The sequence below is a fragment of the Somniosus microcephalus genome, chromosome 16, assembly GCF_052327205.1.
Source record: "Somniosus microcephalus isolate GS21.2 chromosome 16, FLI_Smic_1.0, whole genome shotgun sequence".
In the NCBI taxonomy this organism is placed as follows: Eukaryota; Metazoa; Chordata; class Chondrichthyes; order Squaliformes; family Somniosidae; genus Somniosus; species Somniosus microcephalus.
The window spans coordinates 55566980-55585144 of NC_141002.1; the positions used below are offsets into that span (position 1 = coordinate 55566980).

General features: G+C 43.0%; 1 protein-coding gene across 2 annotated transcripts in view; it reads right to left on the bottom strand.

Annotated features, from left to right (window-relative positions):
- borcs5 (BLOC-1 related complex subunit 5) overlaps positions 1–18165 on the bottom strand; it is a 101940-nt gene that overhangs the window by 22031 nt on the left and 61744 nt on the right. For both annotated transcript variants that reach the window (XM_086009075.1, XM_086009074.1), the window contains one exon: positions 17849–18006. In XM_086009075.1, the coding sequence (XP_085865201.1) occupies positions 17849–18006 (158 nt within the window). The remainder of the gene's footprint in view (positions 1–17848; positions 18007–18165) is intronic.

Genomic DNA, 18165 nt, shown 5'->3' on the forward strand with positions numbered 1-18165 from the left:
TTCTGGTCAATGGTGACTCCCAGGATATTGATGGTGGAGGATTTGGCGATGGTAATGCCATTGAATGTCAAGGGGGCGGTGGTTAGACTCTCGCTTGTTGGAGATAGTCATTGCCTGGCACTTGTGTGGCGCGAATGTTACCTGCCACTTATCAGCCCAAGCCTGAATGTCGTCCAGGTCTTGCTGCATGCGGGCATGGACTGCTTCATTATCTGAGGAGTTGCGAATGGCACTGAACACTGTGTAGTCATCAGCGAACATCCCCACTTCTGACATTATGATGGAGGGAAGGTCATTGATGAAGCACCTGAAGATGGTTGGGCCTAGGACACTGCCCTGAGAAACTCCTGCAGCGATGTCCTGGGACTGGGATGATTGACCTCCAACCACCACAACCATCTTCCTTTGTGCTAGGTATGACTCCAGTCAGTGGAGAGTTTTCCCCCCGATTCCCATTGACTTCAGTTTTACTAGGGCTCCTTGATGCCACACTCGGTCAAATGCTGCCTTGATGTCAAGGGCAGTCACTCTCACCTCACCTCTGGAATTCAGCTCCTTTGTCCATGTTTGGACCAAGGCTGTAATGAGGTCTGGAGCCGAGTGGTCCTGGCAGAAGCCAAACTGGGCATCAGTGAGCAGGTTATTGGAGTTATCAAGTACTGCTTGATAAATTGGAGCACCAGGCCCACATGATCCTAGGTATGCCTCCGCACACGCTGCGCCCCTGAGGTCCATGGGCCATTACGTTGCCCTCCAGTACGCAGCGTCAGAGAGCAGGGTCACCATCAGGTAAGATCGTATTCTTTTTGCAGGTCGGTGGTGTACTCCACAGCTACGCCACCGACCACAATTTCTGGGCTATCAGCTCTCCACAAAACAAGGCACAGAAGTGTCTTTTTTTTTAAGTGAGTCTCCCTCTGCGGGCTCAGTAGGTAAAGGCATCAATCGCTAGTCTATCCCGATTTCCTGATGGTTTACTGGGTAATGGGCATTGGTTCCTGGTCTGAGCTAAGTCCCTGATATTTTACTAGGTGAAGGCACCAATTCCTGATTTTTACAAATCTCTGATGGTTTGGTGACTAAATAGTTATTTTGCATTTGGACATCTCTAATTTTCTCCTGATGCAGATTCCATTTGCTCGAATTGTTGCATGCTGTCTAACATCATAATGAAACACAGCAATTCCCCCTTAAGATTCCAGCCTCGGCCGCCTTCTGCTACTGGCCAAAGTTACCCCGAGGCAGCTTTGCTTTTCTTTGCCCTCAGACAGGTAAGTAAGTAAACACCAGCAAGACAGCACAGCCTGGTCTTAAACCAGAGGTCATAGATTCAATCATATGGCAGAAAGGCAACATGCCTTTTTTATTATCGAGGCCACAAACTTAGATCATACCACTCTATGACTCGCAACACTAGAGTGCTAGCAAGAAGTCCCAACCTACCTGATGATTGAGCCACCAAAGGACAACCCACAAAGCACAGTACAACAGAAAACAATGCAAGAATCCAAATCTGCCCAATTGTAACCTGGAAGTTAACATGATCCAATACAGACAATAGTAAATCTGCCATGTCCTGTATTTTGAAACACACTTTGCAACATATGCAAAAATAAGAAAGCATTCCATTTTCTCTATAGAGACCAGTTCAATGTACTCCATGCTTGTTCTTTCTCTGCTCTGTAACAGTTAGGTTCATATAATAATCCCCCGTTTCCACTCAGTCGCTATCTAATGACCCCCTGCTGTAAACTGTGTGTACAGATGGGACGAGGACAGGATCGGCAGTGGCTCCCCAAGCAACACACAGCCTCCCACAACTCACCCATCTATGCTCGGCCTGATGAAGAACAGCCGCGTGGGTGATGGTACTAACGGGGTGCTGACACCCATGGAACCACACCTCAGTATGTTACTGCCAAGAGGAGAAGAGAAAATTGTAAGGAAAAATAAAAGATGTGATAAAGTGACTTAGTTTCCCATAAACAAAAATAGTTCTTCAGTACTTAGTAACAGATTTCACTGCTGAAACAACATTTGCAGCATTTAAACTGCTGAAGCATTCAAGTATAGGTCACTGTAAGGACCTCTGCAAAGCCAACACACAGCTTTCAAATAAACCTGAACATATATTCTGGGACCTGTAAAGGGGAGGGAGGAACCCAGCACTAAGAGTCTGAACATGGCCAATTTCTTAACTAATTCTACTGCTTGAAATACATGTTTAAATGCAGATTTAAATTCCTGCACTTGCCTTCTGCAGACCTGAACTGCAGCTGGTTGGATTCGGGCTAATTATTATTCCAACTGTTGAATGAATAACCTTTGAAAACTCAATTGGCATCATCAAGAACACTCCTATTTGTATCTTTTAAAATGCGTGGCTCTTTTATCTGTGGTTGCCTAGAAACATCACATGAACATTAAAATAAAGCTCGACACTTTGGTTTGGTCCAATAAACCTTAACCATTTTTTTAAATTCCTAAATCTGATATGTTAGCAAAGCCATTTATTTCTTCTCTCCTCATTGCTGCCCCCCAGCAATGTAGACATGTTTAAATTGAAGTTGGGATACAACTCAAATTGATAGAACACTGTGCCTTTCATTTGTTTTACTGTCAAAATATCAGCAAAGCTTCATTTTTCTATCAATCACAGAGGCTTGCAGTAGACTCATAACCTCAGCAAACCCCAGGGAATTGATTTTTTAATTTATTCTGATTGCTGGATAGTTGATACATTAAAAAATAAACAAAATGATTTTGATTAATCCAATGATTTACACAGTCGTTCTGAATGATTAAAATACAATGGACTATAAATTAAATTCAAATCAGTCGAAAACCACAACCTCTGGAAAGAACTTTGTAGGTTTTCATTTAGGGGGCGGGGGCGGGGGGGGGGGGGGGAAAAGAGCGGTGGAGGGGTGAGAGAGTAAATTTTGTTGGTAGCTAAGTTAAAAAAAAAAGTTAGTATTAATGGAACATTTTTTTTTTACTGTTTGCATTGATCCAGGTCCCGTTTTACAACAGGTTTAACAGAAGTCCAGGCTCCTTCATTTTGCCCCAACAATGCACAATAAATGGCAACATCAGAAAAGCATCCCCTTTCGGACCAGTATGACACTTACTTTTCCCATACCAACACTGACCAAGACAGCCAATTGTTTTTTTCCCCCATTCGTTCCGGGATGTGGGTGTCGCTGGCAAGGCCAGCATTTATTGCCCATCCCTAATTACCCTCCAGAAGGTGGTGGTGAGCCGCCGCCTTGAACCGCTGCAGTCTGTGTGGTGAAGGTACTCCCACAGTGCTGACAGGGAGGGAGTTCCAGGATTGTGACCCAGCGACTATGAAGGAACGGCGATATACTTCAAAGTCAGGATGGTGTGTGACTTGGAAGGGAAACTTGCAGGTGGTGGTGTTCCCATGCGCCTGCTTCCCTTGTCTTTCTAGGTGGTAGAAGTTGCGGGTTTGGGAGGTGCTGTTGAAGAAGCCTTGGCAAGTTGCTGCAGTGCATCTTGTAGATGGTACACACTGCAGCCACGGCATGCCAGTGGTGAAGGGAGTGAATGTTTAAGGTGGTGGATGGGGTGCCAAGCAAGCGGGCTGCTTTGTCTTGGATGGTGTCGAGCTTCTCGAGTGTTGTTTGAGGTGCACTCATCCAGGCAAGTGGAGAGTATTCCATCACACTCCTGACTTGTGCCTTGTAGATGGTGGAAAGGTTTTGGGGAGTCAGAAGGTGAGACACTCGCCGCAGAATACCCAGCCTCTGACCTGCTCTTGTTGCCACAGTATTTATGTGGCTGGTGCAGTTAAGGTTCTGATCAATGGTGACCCCCCAGGATATTGATGGTGGGGGATTCAGCGATGGTATTGCCGTTGAATGTCAAAGGGAGGTGGTTAGACTCACGCTTGTTGGAGGTAGTCATTGCCTGGCACTTGTGCGGCGCAAATGTTACCTGCCACTTATCAGCCCAAGCCTGAATGTCTTCTAGGTCTTGCTGCATGCGGGCATGGACTGCTTCATTTTCTGAGGAGCTGCGAATGGAAGGAAACACTGCGCAATCATCAGCGAACATCCCCACTTCTGACCACATGATGGAGGGAAGGTCATTAATGAAGCAGCTGAAGATGGTTGGGCTTAGGACACTGCCCCGAGGCTGGGATGATTGACCGCCAACAACCACAACCATCTTCCTTTATGCTAGGTATGACTTCAGCCAGTGGAAAGTTTCCCCCCCGATTCCCATTGACTTCAGTTTTACAAGGGCTCCTTGATGCCACACTCAGTCAAATGCTGCCTTGTTGTCAAGGGCAGTCACTCTCACCTCACCTCTGGAATTCAGCTCTTTTGTCCATGTTTGGACCAAGGCTGTAATGAAGTCTGGAGCCGAGTGTTCCTGGCAGAACCCAAACTGAGCATCGGTGAGCAGGTTATTGGTGAGTAAGTGCCGCTTGACAGCACTGTCGATGATACCTTCCATCACTTTGCTGATGATTGAGAGTAGACTGGTGGGGCGGTAATTGGCCGGATTGGATTTGTCCTGCTTTTAGTGGACAGGACATACCTGGGCAGTTTTCCACATTGTCGGGTAGATGCCAGTGTTGTAGTTGTACTGGAACAGCTTGACTAGAGGCGCAGCTACTTCTGGAGCACAAGTCTTCTTCATGACAGCCAGGATGTTGTCGGGGCCCATAGCTATTGCTATATCCAGTGCGTTCAGCTGTTTCTTGGTATCACGTGGTGTGAATCGAATTGGCTGAAGGCTGGCTTCTGAGACTGTGGGGACCTCAGGAGGAGGCCGATATGGATCATCCACTCGGCACTTCTAGTTGAAGATGGTTGCAAATGCTTCAGCCTTGCCTTTTGCACTCGCATGCTGGGTTCCGCCATCATAGACGACGGGGCTATTCATGGAGCCTCCTCCTCCCGTTAGTTGTTTAATGGTCCGCCACCATTCACGACTGGATGTGGCAGGACTGCAGAGCTTAGCCCCGTCTATAGCATGCTGCTTCTGCTGTTTAGCATCCATGTAGTCCTGTGTTGCAGCTTCCCCAGGTTGGCACCTCATTTTTAGGTATGCCTCGTGCTGCTCCTAGCATTCTCTTCTGCACTCCTTATTGAACATGGGTTGGTCCCCTGACTTGATGGTAATGGTAGAGTGAGGGATATGCCGGACCATGAGGTTACAGATTGTGGTGGAATACAATTCTGCTGCTACTGATGGCCCACAGCGCCTCATGGATGCCCAGTTTTGAGCTGCTAGATCTGTTATGAATCTATCCCATTTAGCACAGTGGTAGTGTCACACAACACGACAAAGGGTGTCCTCAATGTGGAGACGCAACTTTGTCTCCACAAGGACTGTGCGGTGGTCACTGCTACCAATGCTGTCATGGACAGATGCACCTGCGACAGGTAGATGGTGAGGACAAGGTCAAGTAGGTTTTGAGGCAGAAAATCCGTTCAAACAAAATCCAGTCCATTTTCCAGCCCCAAAAAACTACGTGCCCTGATTATATATCTCAAAATTACACCAAAATGGCATAGAAATTCTCCCCCATATAAATACATACACACACAAATTATATATTATATTATATAAAAATACAAGTTACTGTATTAAAACATTTTGAAAATTATCAAAGTTAAAAAGATTTGCTGATATGTGAACTTATTTTAATAAAACATTTCTGCAGGATGTAATTTTCAAAGCAAAAGAAGATTTTCATCTGATGAAGAGTCAAAAAGACAGAAATAAATGTAGTGTTCAGCCATAAATGAATAGGAAGTCAAATAAACCAATAATGCACTACAAAACAAACTGATAAACACAAATTAAGAAAGAGTCAGAACTGAAATGTAAAGGAAGAAAAAAATTTAAAAGGAAAAATATAAAAACTGAGACAGAGGAAGATTTAAATCTCCCATTTGTCCATGAACTTTCTAAATGAAGCTGGTGCTCTCGAGAGGGAGAGGGGAGCTTTATAAATAACGCACTTCTATAACGTAGACCTCTGCCTGTATAGCAGACATTGTGGTAATTTAGTGAGAGGAAATAACACTGTCATCAAATTAATCTCATGTAAATTAGTGTGATGCATCTATTATTTTCCATTTTAAGCAAACAAATACACCTTTCCAGAATCCCTGATGGCAGGACTTGTGATTTCCAAGCTAAATATATATGAATATCTGTTTTGCAAGTGATCAACTTTGCACGTACAAGTTAGTTCAGATTGGCAGATACATCAATCTGTGACCAACAGGAAGAAAGAAATAAGCAACAAAATGCCGAGACACGGAATTGGAGGAATGAAAGAGAAAACTCAAAAACAATAGGGGGTGGTGGGGCGGGTGAGGCAGAAGAACAAGCAGAAACAGCAAAACCAGTAAAGCAGACTTTTCAACTCTCATGCATACATGAATTTTTGTCACAGCGGCCCTATTATCCCCTACGGAGAGGTTTCCCAAGACCCACTGTCAAACAAAAATGTTCTCACACATTGAAAGCTCTGGCAACAAGACAACTGGAAGGGCAGAACAGTTTGAAAAGATAATTTTAGACAGAGTGGAAGACAAACAGATAGTGATTATTCTGGTGCCTTTTTTATACCTCCCAGGGTTGCACATCCACCATCATGCAGCCATCAACGGGCTTTGAGAAGAAACACCAAGAACACAATAAACTGTAAATCCCAGTAGCCAGTTCAGATATTTGATTTTGTGCAGGCATTGGGAAAGTGTTGCCTTGAATTTAATCAAATATTTGACAATAGCGTGAAGGACCGTAAATTAGTTAAGCAGTGGTACAAGACAGGGAAAATCTCAGAACCATAATGCAGAATGGCGAGCCCTTGAGTTGAGTACAGCACCACGCAACATTGGTGTCATATATGCTTATGAGCTCAAATGCACATCCACTGAACCTGTAGGACTACAAACAATGTTAAGTACAGTAAAACTCCACCCACACACACTGTAATACTGACCCAAAAGCAGTACTGAAATCAATCAGTATAATGGAAATGGAATATTTTACTACAGCATGCAGATCCATTAATTTTTTTTCTTGTATACTGTACTAAATTCTGAGCTATCCAAACACACTAGAAATGCACACAGACTGCATATAAAGTGTAAAACTGCAATTCTTTGTTAACTCTTGCAGGAATCGTTTAGTTCACCACAATTACCACTCTAATCAACAATTGGGTTTAAGTCAGGGTCAAGTAATTGGATTCACGAACTGTTAATGATAAAGTGCTGCATTAAATACAAATGTTGTGAAGCGATATTAGAACAAAGAAAACACAGATTATGAGGCATGGAAATTCAGTAGTAGTAAAGATAGACTTAGTTTATTAAAATTGTTCTTAGAGACATGGTTGAGGGAGGGGCAGGACTGGCAGCTCAATATTCCGGGGTATAGAATCTTCAGGCGAGACGGAGGGGGTGTCGCAATATTAATCAAGGAGTCAATTACTGCTGTAAGGAGGGATGATATCTTAGCAGGTTCCTCTAATGAGGCCATACGGGTAGAACTTGAAAAAAAAAGGGGCAAGCACTTTGGGGGCCTATAGTACACTCCCAACAAACAGTCAGGGGGAGATAGGGGAACAGATATGTAGGCAAATCTCAGAGAAGTGTAGAAATAATAGGGTAATAATAGTAGATTTCAACTTCCCCAATATTAACTGGGATAGTCAGAGTGTGAAAGGCTTAGAGGGTGCGGAATTCTTAAAGTGCATCCAGGTGAGCTTTTTGAGCCAGCATGTAGAAAGTCCTACAAGAGAGGGGGCGGTACTGGACCTAATTCTAGGGAATGTAGCCGGGCAAGTGGTGGAAGTGTCAGTAGGAGAGCATTTTGGTGACAGTGACCATAATTCAGTGAAATTTAAGGTAGTAATGGAAAAGGACAAAGATGGACCAGAAATAAAGGTTCTAAATTGGGGGAAGGCCAATTTTAATATGATAAGGCAGGATCTGGCCAAAGTGGATTGGGATAAGCTACTTGTAGGAAAATCCACATCAGAGCAGTGGGAGTCTTTCAGAAAGGAAATAGAGAGAGTACAAAGCCAACATGTTCCCATAAAGGTCAACGGTGGGACCAACAAGCCCAGGGAACCCTGGATGTCAAGGGATATACAAGAATGGATTAGGAAAAAAAGGGAGGCTTTTGGCAGATACAAAGGACTAAAAACAGTGGAAGCCTTAGAGGAGTATAGAAAATGCAGGGGGGTACTTAAAGAAATTAGGAGAGCGAAAAGGGGGCATGAAAAAACACTGGCAGGCAAAATAAAGGAAAATCCCAAGCTGTTTTACAAGTATATTAAGGGCAAGAGGATAACCAGGGAAAGAGTAGGGCCCATTAGGGACCAAAGTGGCAATCTGTGTGTAGAGCTGGAAGATGTGGGTGAGGTTTTAGATGAATAAATTCGGGTCTCCACGGGCGAGTACACACGGGGTACTCACCCGTAGGCCCAATGGAAGTGCTAGTTTCCTGCATGCGCGGGAAACCGGCACTTCCGTTCCCCTGAAAGGGGTTGAGAGTTCGAACGCGTGCGCAGGAGAGGCTGTGCGTGCGCATTGAACTTCGTTTTTTTTTATATACAGGTTTTCCCGGGAGGGTAAGTCTGCAGAATTTACACATATAGGGCCAGTAATTCCTGCCCCAACGCGTGAGTACGGACAGGGTACTCACGTGTGGGCCCGGAGGAATTGCCAGTTTTCAGCATGCACAGCGCATGCGGGAAAAACCGGCAATTCCTCTCCTCTGACCCAAGGGGTTAAGAGGCGGAGCGCGTACGATGTATCAGGCAGCGCGTGCGCGCTGAACTTCCCTTTTTTTTTTAATTAGAGTTGCCCGTGGGGAAAAGACTCCGGTTTTTACGCGTGGAAAAAGCAGCCGTAAGTACTTACTTTTAACAGGTAAGTGGTCTATTAAGTTAAATTAGAAATTTTTTCCACAGGTTCTTTTTTTTTTGAAGACTTTACAGTAAGGTAAGTGTATTTTTAGGCCCGATTTTTTATATAATAATTTTTTCAAAATTTAAAATTATTGTTTAAAATAGTTTTTACAGTTATTTATCGTTTATTTAAGTAGTGCGATGTTTTTTTAAATTTTCTTTCAAGTTTAAGTAGTGTTTTGGGGCCAGGAGTTTTCATGAGTTTGACAGTTCTTACTATCAAACTCATGAATGAACTTTTGCAACCTCCCATTGGTTGCCCAGTGCTCACGTGATCCCAGCCGGCTCATCGCACTAAGTACGCCCGCGGCAGGACCTGAAGCGGGCCAGTGACAGGAAATGCAATGTGGGCCAGGATTGAAATGTCAGCGCGCCGAGTAAGTGCACATCGGGGGCTTGCACGCGCGGCAAGCCCCCGAACCTAATTTCTGGCCCAATAAAAGCAGGCGTAAGGCCTGCTTTTTACAAGGTAAGTGGTGAATTAATTAAAATTAAAACATTTTTTCCACAGGTTTATTATTTTTAAATACTTTAAAGCAAGGTAAGTTTATTTTTAGCCCCGTTAGAAAATATTTTTTTTCCCAAAAATTTAAATTGTTTAAAATAGTTATTTCATGTAATTTATAGTTTATTTAAAAAATGTGATTTAAAAAAAAAATTATTTGAAGATTTAGTGATGTTTTGGGGCCCGTAGTATTTATAAGTTTTGACAGCTCTTCCGTCAATTGATATACCTATCAATTCATCCAATGAAAAGCGACGAGTTAAGAAAGTAACTATAGGTTTTTATTGGCTAAATAACAGAGCCCACCCTCGTGGGTGATCGGATACAACAAGGAGGAATGCCAGCCAGTCGACTACCTTTATACCTGGGCAGGTAGGTGGAGTCATGGGCGGAGTCAGCAGTGGTCAGCCCAGGTATAGCAGCGTGACAAGAGGCGACCTCGTATAGTGATACAACAGTGTGAACAGTGATAACCATAGAGTAACGATATAACAGTGATAACTATAGTGTAACGATAGTGAACGATAAAAGTGGTTTACCACATTGGGGCCCGTAGTATTTATAAGTTTTGACAGCTCTTCCCGTCAATCTTATGAATGGAGCATTCCCTGCTCCGATTGGCTCCCCATGGCCCACATGATCCCAGGGGCCACATCGAACTAACTGCGCCCCTGGGATATGCAAGCATTGCGCGCCTGCAGCTGGAGCAGGCCCAGAATCGGAATTCCACGCGGGCCCACAGCTCAACGGTCGGCGCGCAAGGTAAGTGCAGGTCAGGGGCTTGCACCCGCGGGAAGCCCCCGACCCAAATTTCTGGGCCAATATTTTGCATCTGTGTTCACTATGGAGAAGGACGATGTAGGTATAGAAATCAGGCAGGGGGATTGTGATATAGAACATAAGAACATAAGAACATAAGAAATAGGAGCAGGAGTAGGCCAATCGGCCCCTCGAGCCTGCTCCACCATTCAATAAGATCATGGCTGATCTGATCCTAACCTCAAATCTATCACTCTGCATCCACCCGAACCCATGTGATCTCCCGGGAGAGGCGAAAAACCAGATAAAGACCCAATGGCCAATTTGGGAGAAAAAAATCTGGGAAATTCCTCTCCGACCCATCTAGGCGATCGAAATTCTTCCAGGAGATCACTCTGTTCCTATATTTTCTACAGTACTTACCTTCTGTAAAGGCGATCTCCACCCCAGCCAGGAACAGGAATAAAACCATCTCCTGAAATCTAACAGAATTAGAACACAGTAGGAGCAGAACAAGGCTACACGGCCCCTGGGCCCGCTCCACTACCCACAGGGCCATGACCATTCCGAACCCAGACTCATGTCCAATTTCCTGCCCGCTCCCCGTAACCCTTTATTCCCTTTACTTCTAGGAAACTATCTATTTCTGTTTTAAATTTATTTAATGATGTAGCTTCCACAGCTTTCTGGGGCAGCAAATTCCACAAACCTACCACCCTCTGAGTGAAGAAGTTTCTCCTCATCTCAGTTTTGAATGAGCAGCCCCTTATTTTAAGATTATGCCCCCTAGTTCTAGTTTCACCCATCATTGGGAACATCCTCACCGCATCCACCCGATCAAGCCCCTTCACAATCTTATATGTTTCAATAAGATCGCCTCTCATTCTTCTGAACTCCAATGAGTAGAGTCCCAATCTACTCAGCCTCTCCTCATATGACCACCCCCTCATCCCCGGGATTAACCGAGTGAACCTTCTTTGTACTGATATACTTGAACAAATTAGTATTGAGACGGAGGAGGTACTAGCGGTTTTAGCGGGCTTAAAAGTGGATAAATCCCCAGGCCCAGACGAGATGTATCCCAGGCTGCTGTGTGAGGCAAGGGAGGAGATTGCAGGGGCTCGGACACAAATTTTCAGAACCTCTCTGGCCACAGGGGAGGTGCCAGAGGACTGGAGGACAGCTAATGTATACCATTATTCAAGAAGGGTAGTAGGGATAAACCAGGGAATTACAGGCCAGTGAGCCTAACATCAGTGGTAGGGAAATTATTGGAAAAAATTCTGAGGGACAGAATTAGTCTCCACTTGGAGAGGCAAGGATTAATCAAGGATAGGCAGCATGGCTTTGTCAGGGAGAGATCATATCTAACCAATTTGATTGAATTTTTCAAGGGGGTTACTAGGTGTGTGGATGAGGGTAGTGCAGTTGATGTAGTCTACATGGACTTCAGTAAGGCTTTTGACAAAGTCCTGCATGGAAGACTGGTCAAGAAGGTAAGAGCCCATGAGATCCAGGGCAATTTGGCACATTGAATCCAAAATTGGCTTAGTGGCAGGAGGCAGAGGTAGATGGTTGAAGCTTGTTTTTGTGACTGGAAGCCTGTGTCCAGTGGTGTACCGCAGGGATCGGTGCTGGGTCCTTTGTTGTTTGTAGTGTACATTAATGATTTAGATATGAATGTAGGAGGTATGATCAGTAAGTTTGCAGATGACACGAAAATTGGTGGAGTGGTAAATAGCGAGGATGGAAGCCTCAGGCTACAGGACGACATTGACGGGTTGGTCAAATGGGCAGAACAGTGGCAAATGGAATTTAACCCTGAAAAGTGTAATGTGATGCATTTTGGGAGGACTAACCAAGCAAGGGAATACACAATGAATGATAGGACCCTAGGAAGGACAGAGGATCAGAGGGACCTTGGTGTGCATGTACATAGATCCCTGAAGGCAGCAGGACAGGTAGATGTGGTTAAAAAGGCATATGGGATACTTGCCTTCATTAGCCGAGGCATAGAATATAAGAGCAGGGAGGTTGATGGAGCTGTACAAAACGCTAGTTAGGCCACAGCTGGAATACTGTGTGCAGTTCTGGTGGCCACACTATAGGATGGATGTGATTGCATTAGAGAGGGTGCAGAGGAGCTTCACCAGGATGTTACCTGGGCTGGAGCGCTTCAGCTATGAAGAGAGACTGGACAGGCTGGGGTTGTTTTCCTTAGAGCAGAGAAGGCTGAGGGGAGACCTGATTGAGGTGTACAAAATTATGAGGGGCATAGATAGGGTAGATAGAAAGGAACTTTTCCCCTTAGTAGTGGGGTTAATAACCAGGGGGCATAGTTTCAAGGTAAGGGGCAGGAGGTTTAGAGGGGATTTGAGGAAAAACTTTTTCACCCAGAGGGTGGTTGGAATCAGGATCTCACTGCCTGAAAGGGTGGTAGAGGCAGGAACCCTCACAACATTCAAGAAGCATTTAGATGAGCACTTGAAACACCATAGTATACAAGGTTACGGACCAAGTGCTGGAAAATGGGATTAGAATAGACAGGGCTTGATGGCCGGCGTGAACACGATGGGCCGAAGGGCCTCTTTCTGTGCTGTATAACTCTATGACTCTATGACAAATTGGACACAAATGCTACTTTAATAATAGAAAAATGAATAGCAACAACACCAAGAAAGGTTATATTACAACCCTAGACCAACTCCAAAATGTTTTTCTCTTTGTTTTAATAATTACAAAGTACAATTAGGCCTTGAATTTCATCCTTGTGTTGATTTTATACAAATGATTGCATTCTAGCCTATCAAGCTTTTTTAACCAGCTCCATCGACATGGACAGCAATTTTAGTTAGTCACAAGAAACAGACAGTGGTTTCATTATTTTTCAACTGTCCAACTTTACTAGCTACAACAGGGGAAGACAACCACAAGTCTCAATAGGGCCAGATACATATAATGTTTTGAAGAGATTAATTTCACAAATTTCATTTACTTGCACATCTTAATTTTAAGCAGCTTCATGTTCTCGGAAGCACCATAAATATCTTCTTGCCCCAAAATTGTTAACTATGGATTTCCACTATATTACAACACAATAAGAGATGCTGCCTCAAGGCTGTAAATAGAAGTGCTCTGAACCTCAGACAGAAACACTCAGAAACCCTGCTAGCTTTATTGACCCAACAGAAATTTTACTGCATACCCTAACCCAAACAATCCAACCTCAGCAGTTACAGAACAATTAACTTTGAAGTGTATTTTAATCTGTAACATTTTATTGCACAGGAACCAATTAAATGAGCAAAATTATCGCAAAATGAACGTGCAAAGATAATCAGGGCATTTTACAGCTAACAATTCAGTTCTCTGTTGTAAAAGTACTATTTACTGATTAGAAACCAACAGTGCAGATATTGTCTTTCCCTTTTGTGAGAAAGTGTTTATTAATTAATAAAGACTCATCAATATCACATACTGTGTTAGGTCTAATTCTCTAAAGTGAAAGAGAGGCGAGGGAAAACAAGGCAAATAAGAGAGGAGGAGGAGACAGGAGGGAAGGTGAGAGAGAGAGGCGAGAGGAGCAAAGGAAGTAACACAGCAGTGGGAAAGCAAGCAATATGAAAAAGTACCGTCCAAATCACTTGTGACACATATTGCAATCATATTTTACAACAAATGACATGGTTTGCATCAGCAGGTTATTGCGGCCACCCAACGTGCATTGTGCTAGATCGTCTATCCCAAATACTCCCTTTAGTGGGAGCAGCTCTACCTCAATTCTCAAAATTCCTAGGGGTATTTTTAGATTTTTTTTTTTTACTTATAGTTCAGTAATATAGTCAGGACTTTGACAATATGGCTATGCAAAAAAAAGTAAATATTAGTGTGTGATATTTCATGGATTTAGGAAAATGCATCAGTTGATGCATCCTTGAAGCTAACTTGCATAACTCAAAGGAGAATAATGTATTGGAAACAGCTAGAGTTTGAAACATCTGCAAATATCTTTAGATATTGTGTAATGCTTGGCATGCAGCTTAGAACCACAACACAAACAAACATGTTGTATAGCTTCTTAGGTCATCACAGTTCTATCATTATTCAAAATGAAACTTAATTTCCCAACTGGCAAAAACAAGCTGAATCAACTTTGAGTTTACATACATTGGCAAACACAATTTTACCCTCTCTAGCTATTACTGGTAGTAGTAAATCTGCAAGAAAGGTCTCTCTCCTTCTCTACATTTTTTGGTCTTTTTCCATTGCTATCTTGCTCTCCCTCTTCACCTTTCCTCTCATGCTTCTTGACTTGTTTTTCACTCTACATCACTTCAACTTCTCTCTTGCTATTTCCTCACAGCACAGGAGGTGGTAATTCGGCCCATCGTACCTATGCCAACTCTTTGAAAGAGCTATCCAATTAGTCCCAGTCCCCTGCTCTTTCCCATAGCTCTGAAATTTTTTCCCCTTCAAGTATTTATCCAATTCCCTGTTGAAAGTTATTATTGAATCTGCTTTTACCACCCTTTTAAGGCAGTGGATTCCAGATCATAACAACTCATTGCATAACCATTTTTTCCTCATGTTCTTTTGTCAATTACCTCATTCTGTGTCCTCTGGTTACCGACCCTTCTGCCACTGGAAACAGTTTCTCCTTATTTACTCTATCAAAACCCTTCATGATTTTGAACACCTCTATCAAATCTCACCTTAACCTTCTCTGCTCTAAGGAGAACATACCCAATTTCTCTAGTCCATGTAACTGAAGTCTTTCATCCCTGGTACCAATTTAGTAAATCTCCTCTGCACCCTCTCCAAGGCCTTGACATCCTTCATAAAGTGGGGTACCCAGAATTGGCCACAATACTCCAGCTGGGGCCTAACAAGTGTTCTATAAAGGTTTTGCATAACTTCCTTGCTTTTGTACTCTATGCCTCTATTTATAAGGCAAGGATCCTGTATGCCTTTTTAGCAGTGTTCTCAACTTGTCCTGCCACCTTCAAAGACTTGTGTACATACATCCCAGATCTCTCTGTTCCTGTACCCCCTTTAAAATTGTACCATTTATGCCTTTCCTCATTCTTCCTACCAAAATGAATCACATCACTTTGAGTGGTTAGGATCTGGAATGCACTGCCTGAAAGGGTGGTGGAGGCAGACTCAATCGTGGCTTTCAAAAGGGAATTGGATATGTACCTGAAGGAAAAGAAATTGCAGGGCTACAGGGAAAGGGCGGGGAGTGGGACTAGCTGAAGTGCTCTTGCAGAGAGCCGGCACAGGCTCGACAGGCCGAATGGCTCCCTTCTGTGCTGTAACCATTCTATGATTCATACTTCTTTGCATTAAATTTCATCTGCCATGTGTCTGTCCATTTCACCAAACTATGTCCTCCTGAAGTCTGTTACAATCTTCCTCACTGTTTACTGAATTTCTGAGTTTTGTCTCATCTTCAAATTTTGAAATTATGCCTGTATACCTAAGTCCAGGTCATTAATATATAATACAAAGAACAGTGGAACCAATACTGACCCCTGGGGGACACAACAGCACTCTTCCCTCCAGTCTGGAAAACAACTTTTCACCACTATTCTATGCTTTCCCTTAGCCAATTTCATATCCACGAAGCCACTGCCCCTTGAATATAGTGGGCTTCAATTTTGCTAACAAAAGTCTATTACGTGGTACTTTATCAAATGCCTTTTGAAAGTCTATGTACAAAACTTCAACTGCACTACTCTCATCAACCCTCTCCGTTACTTCAAAGAACTCAATCAAGTTAGTCATACATGACCTGCCTTTAACAAATCCGTGCTGGCTTTCATCTATTAACCTATATTTTTCCAAGTGCCAATTAATTTTGTCCCAGATTATGGTTTCTAAAAGTATCCGCACCACCGATGTTAGGCTGACTGGCCTGTAGATGCTGGGTTTATTCCTCTGCTTTTTTTTGAATAGGGGTGTAACATTTTCAATTCTCAGTCCTCTGGCACCATTCCCATATCGAAGTAGGATTGGAAGATTGTGGCCAGATCCTCTGCAATTTCCACCTTTACTTCCTTCAGGAAACAAGGATGCATCCCATCCGGAACAGGTGACTTTTCTACTTTGAGCGCTGCTAATCTTTTAAGTACCTCCTCTTTATCTATTTTTAATCTACTTAATTTCTATACTACCTCCTCCTTTACTACATCGGCAGCATCCTCTAACGAAGACAGATGCAAAGTACTCATGTAGTTCCTCAGCCATGCCCACTGCCTTCACAACATGATCTCCTTCTGGGTCCCTAATCAGCCCCACTCTTCTTCTGACAAACCTTTTACTATTTATATGTTTATAAAAGACTTTTGAGTTCCCCTTTATGTTAACCAGCAATCTATTCTCATACACTCTTTCTGTCCCTCTTATTTCCTTTTTCACTTCTCCCTGTACTTTTTGTATTCAGCTTGGTTCTCCACTGAATTATGAACCTGATATTTATCATAAGCCTCCTTTCTTTCACTTTTTTTCTGTCTCTCCTCCATTTTTGTTTTGCCCTCACTTTGCTCCTTTACTTTTTACTTCATCTTTCTGACCTCTTTTTACCTTTTCAACAACTTCTTTTCACTCTGCTTCTTGCAGCATTGGAGCTGCCACATGAGGAGCAGCATGTGAAAGAGAGAGGAGTAAACTGTCGAAAAGAATGTGGAGCAGGACTCTTAAAAGGGAACACAGAACCGGAGTGTAGTACGTCCAAAAGGGAACAGAGAGGGGAGAGCTGGACTTTCAAAAGGGAACAAAGCCAAGCCAGCTCCTGCTAAATGTTGGTCAGGACTGTCGCTGGAGGTTCTGCGCCAGTACACACACTCCTAGTTTACATAGAAGGTTAGGGCACTATCCTTTCACCTCATGGATCTGGGTCAACTCTGATCCAGAATTATGGGTTAAAGCAACTCAAACGGTTAAGGTCCCTAGTTAAATTAGTTGGACTAGTTATGACAAAGAACTATTATGGAAATTGACCTGCAGAAAGACTATACTGTTTGCTGGTATGAAACGTGCCAGACTAATACAGTAGGAGTTGCATTTGCTGGTAAGAAACATGCAAGACTAATACAGTAGGACTTGTACTACTGAGATTTTGGGTCAGGGCGTCTTACTAGGGCACAACAGGCGATAGCTTTGGATCAGACTTGCATTATTTCAGAATTAGTAATGCTCAATGCTCCGACTTGTTGCAAAAAGTAGAAGAGTAATCCATACAATAGATTTTGTAGAACAAATGTTCTATTTCCGATACTTGTTACTTCTTTCAAATCTCATTTTTAACTCTTTGTTTTTTGTGTCAACTGTTCCTGGTCAATTTAAAGTAGTTCAGTGTTTTAACACAAGAACACTTGAGGTACATCAGTCATACTTACATAAAAACTAACAAAAAATACAGAAATTTACTGAATGCTTGCCAAAATCCAAGTCAGCTCATAGGAGACAACAATGAAAATCATTCTGTCCTGACATTTACAATAAGATCATAGGACGCTACCTTAGAGCTAATTACAGATGAACCAATTTTACAGATGCTCATTTTCATTTTGCCTTTGATTCTCATTCCTCTCTCCTTTCCTCTATCCTACCTCTTTGATTCGCTTAACAAGGGCATTCTGATCAAAGGCCACTGCCTCTGCGCACTGATGCAGATGATCCTGGTAGCGTAAACAGAGCTTTAGTACTTGCTGCGAGTCTAGCTTCTCCAATTTATTGCTGCTGGTTGCAGTCTGACTGCTTAACAGTCCTGTGAAACACAAGAATAAAATTAGATTATATACATAACTTAAAACCACATTAGCTGATTGGCGCAGTGGGGTCTGGATTTTGGTTTAATTATTTTACAATTCAATGAAGTTATTTTCATAAGGTAAACCATTCAAATACACAATTATATAAAAAGGAA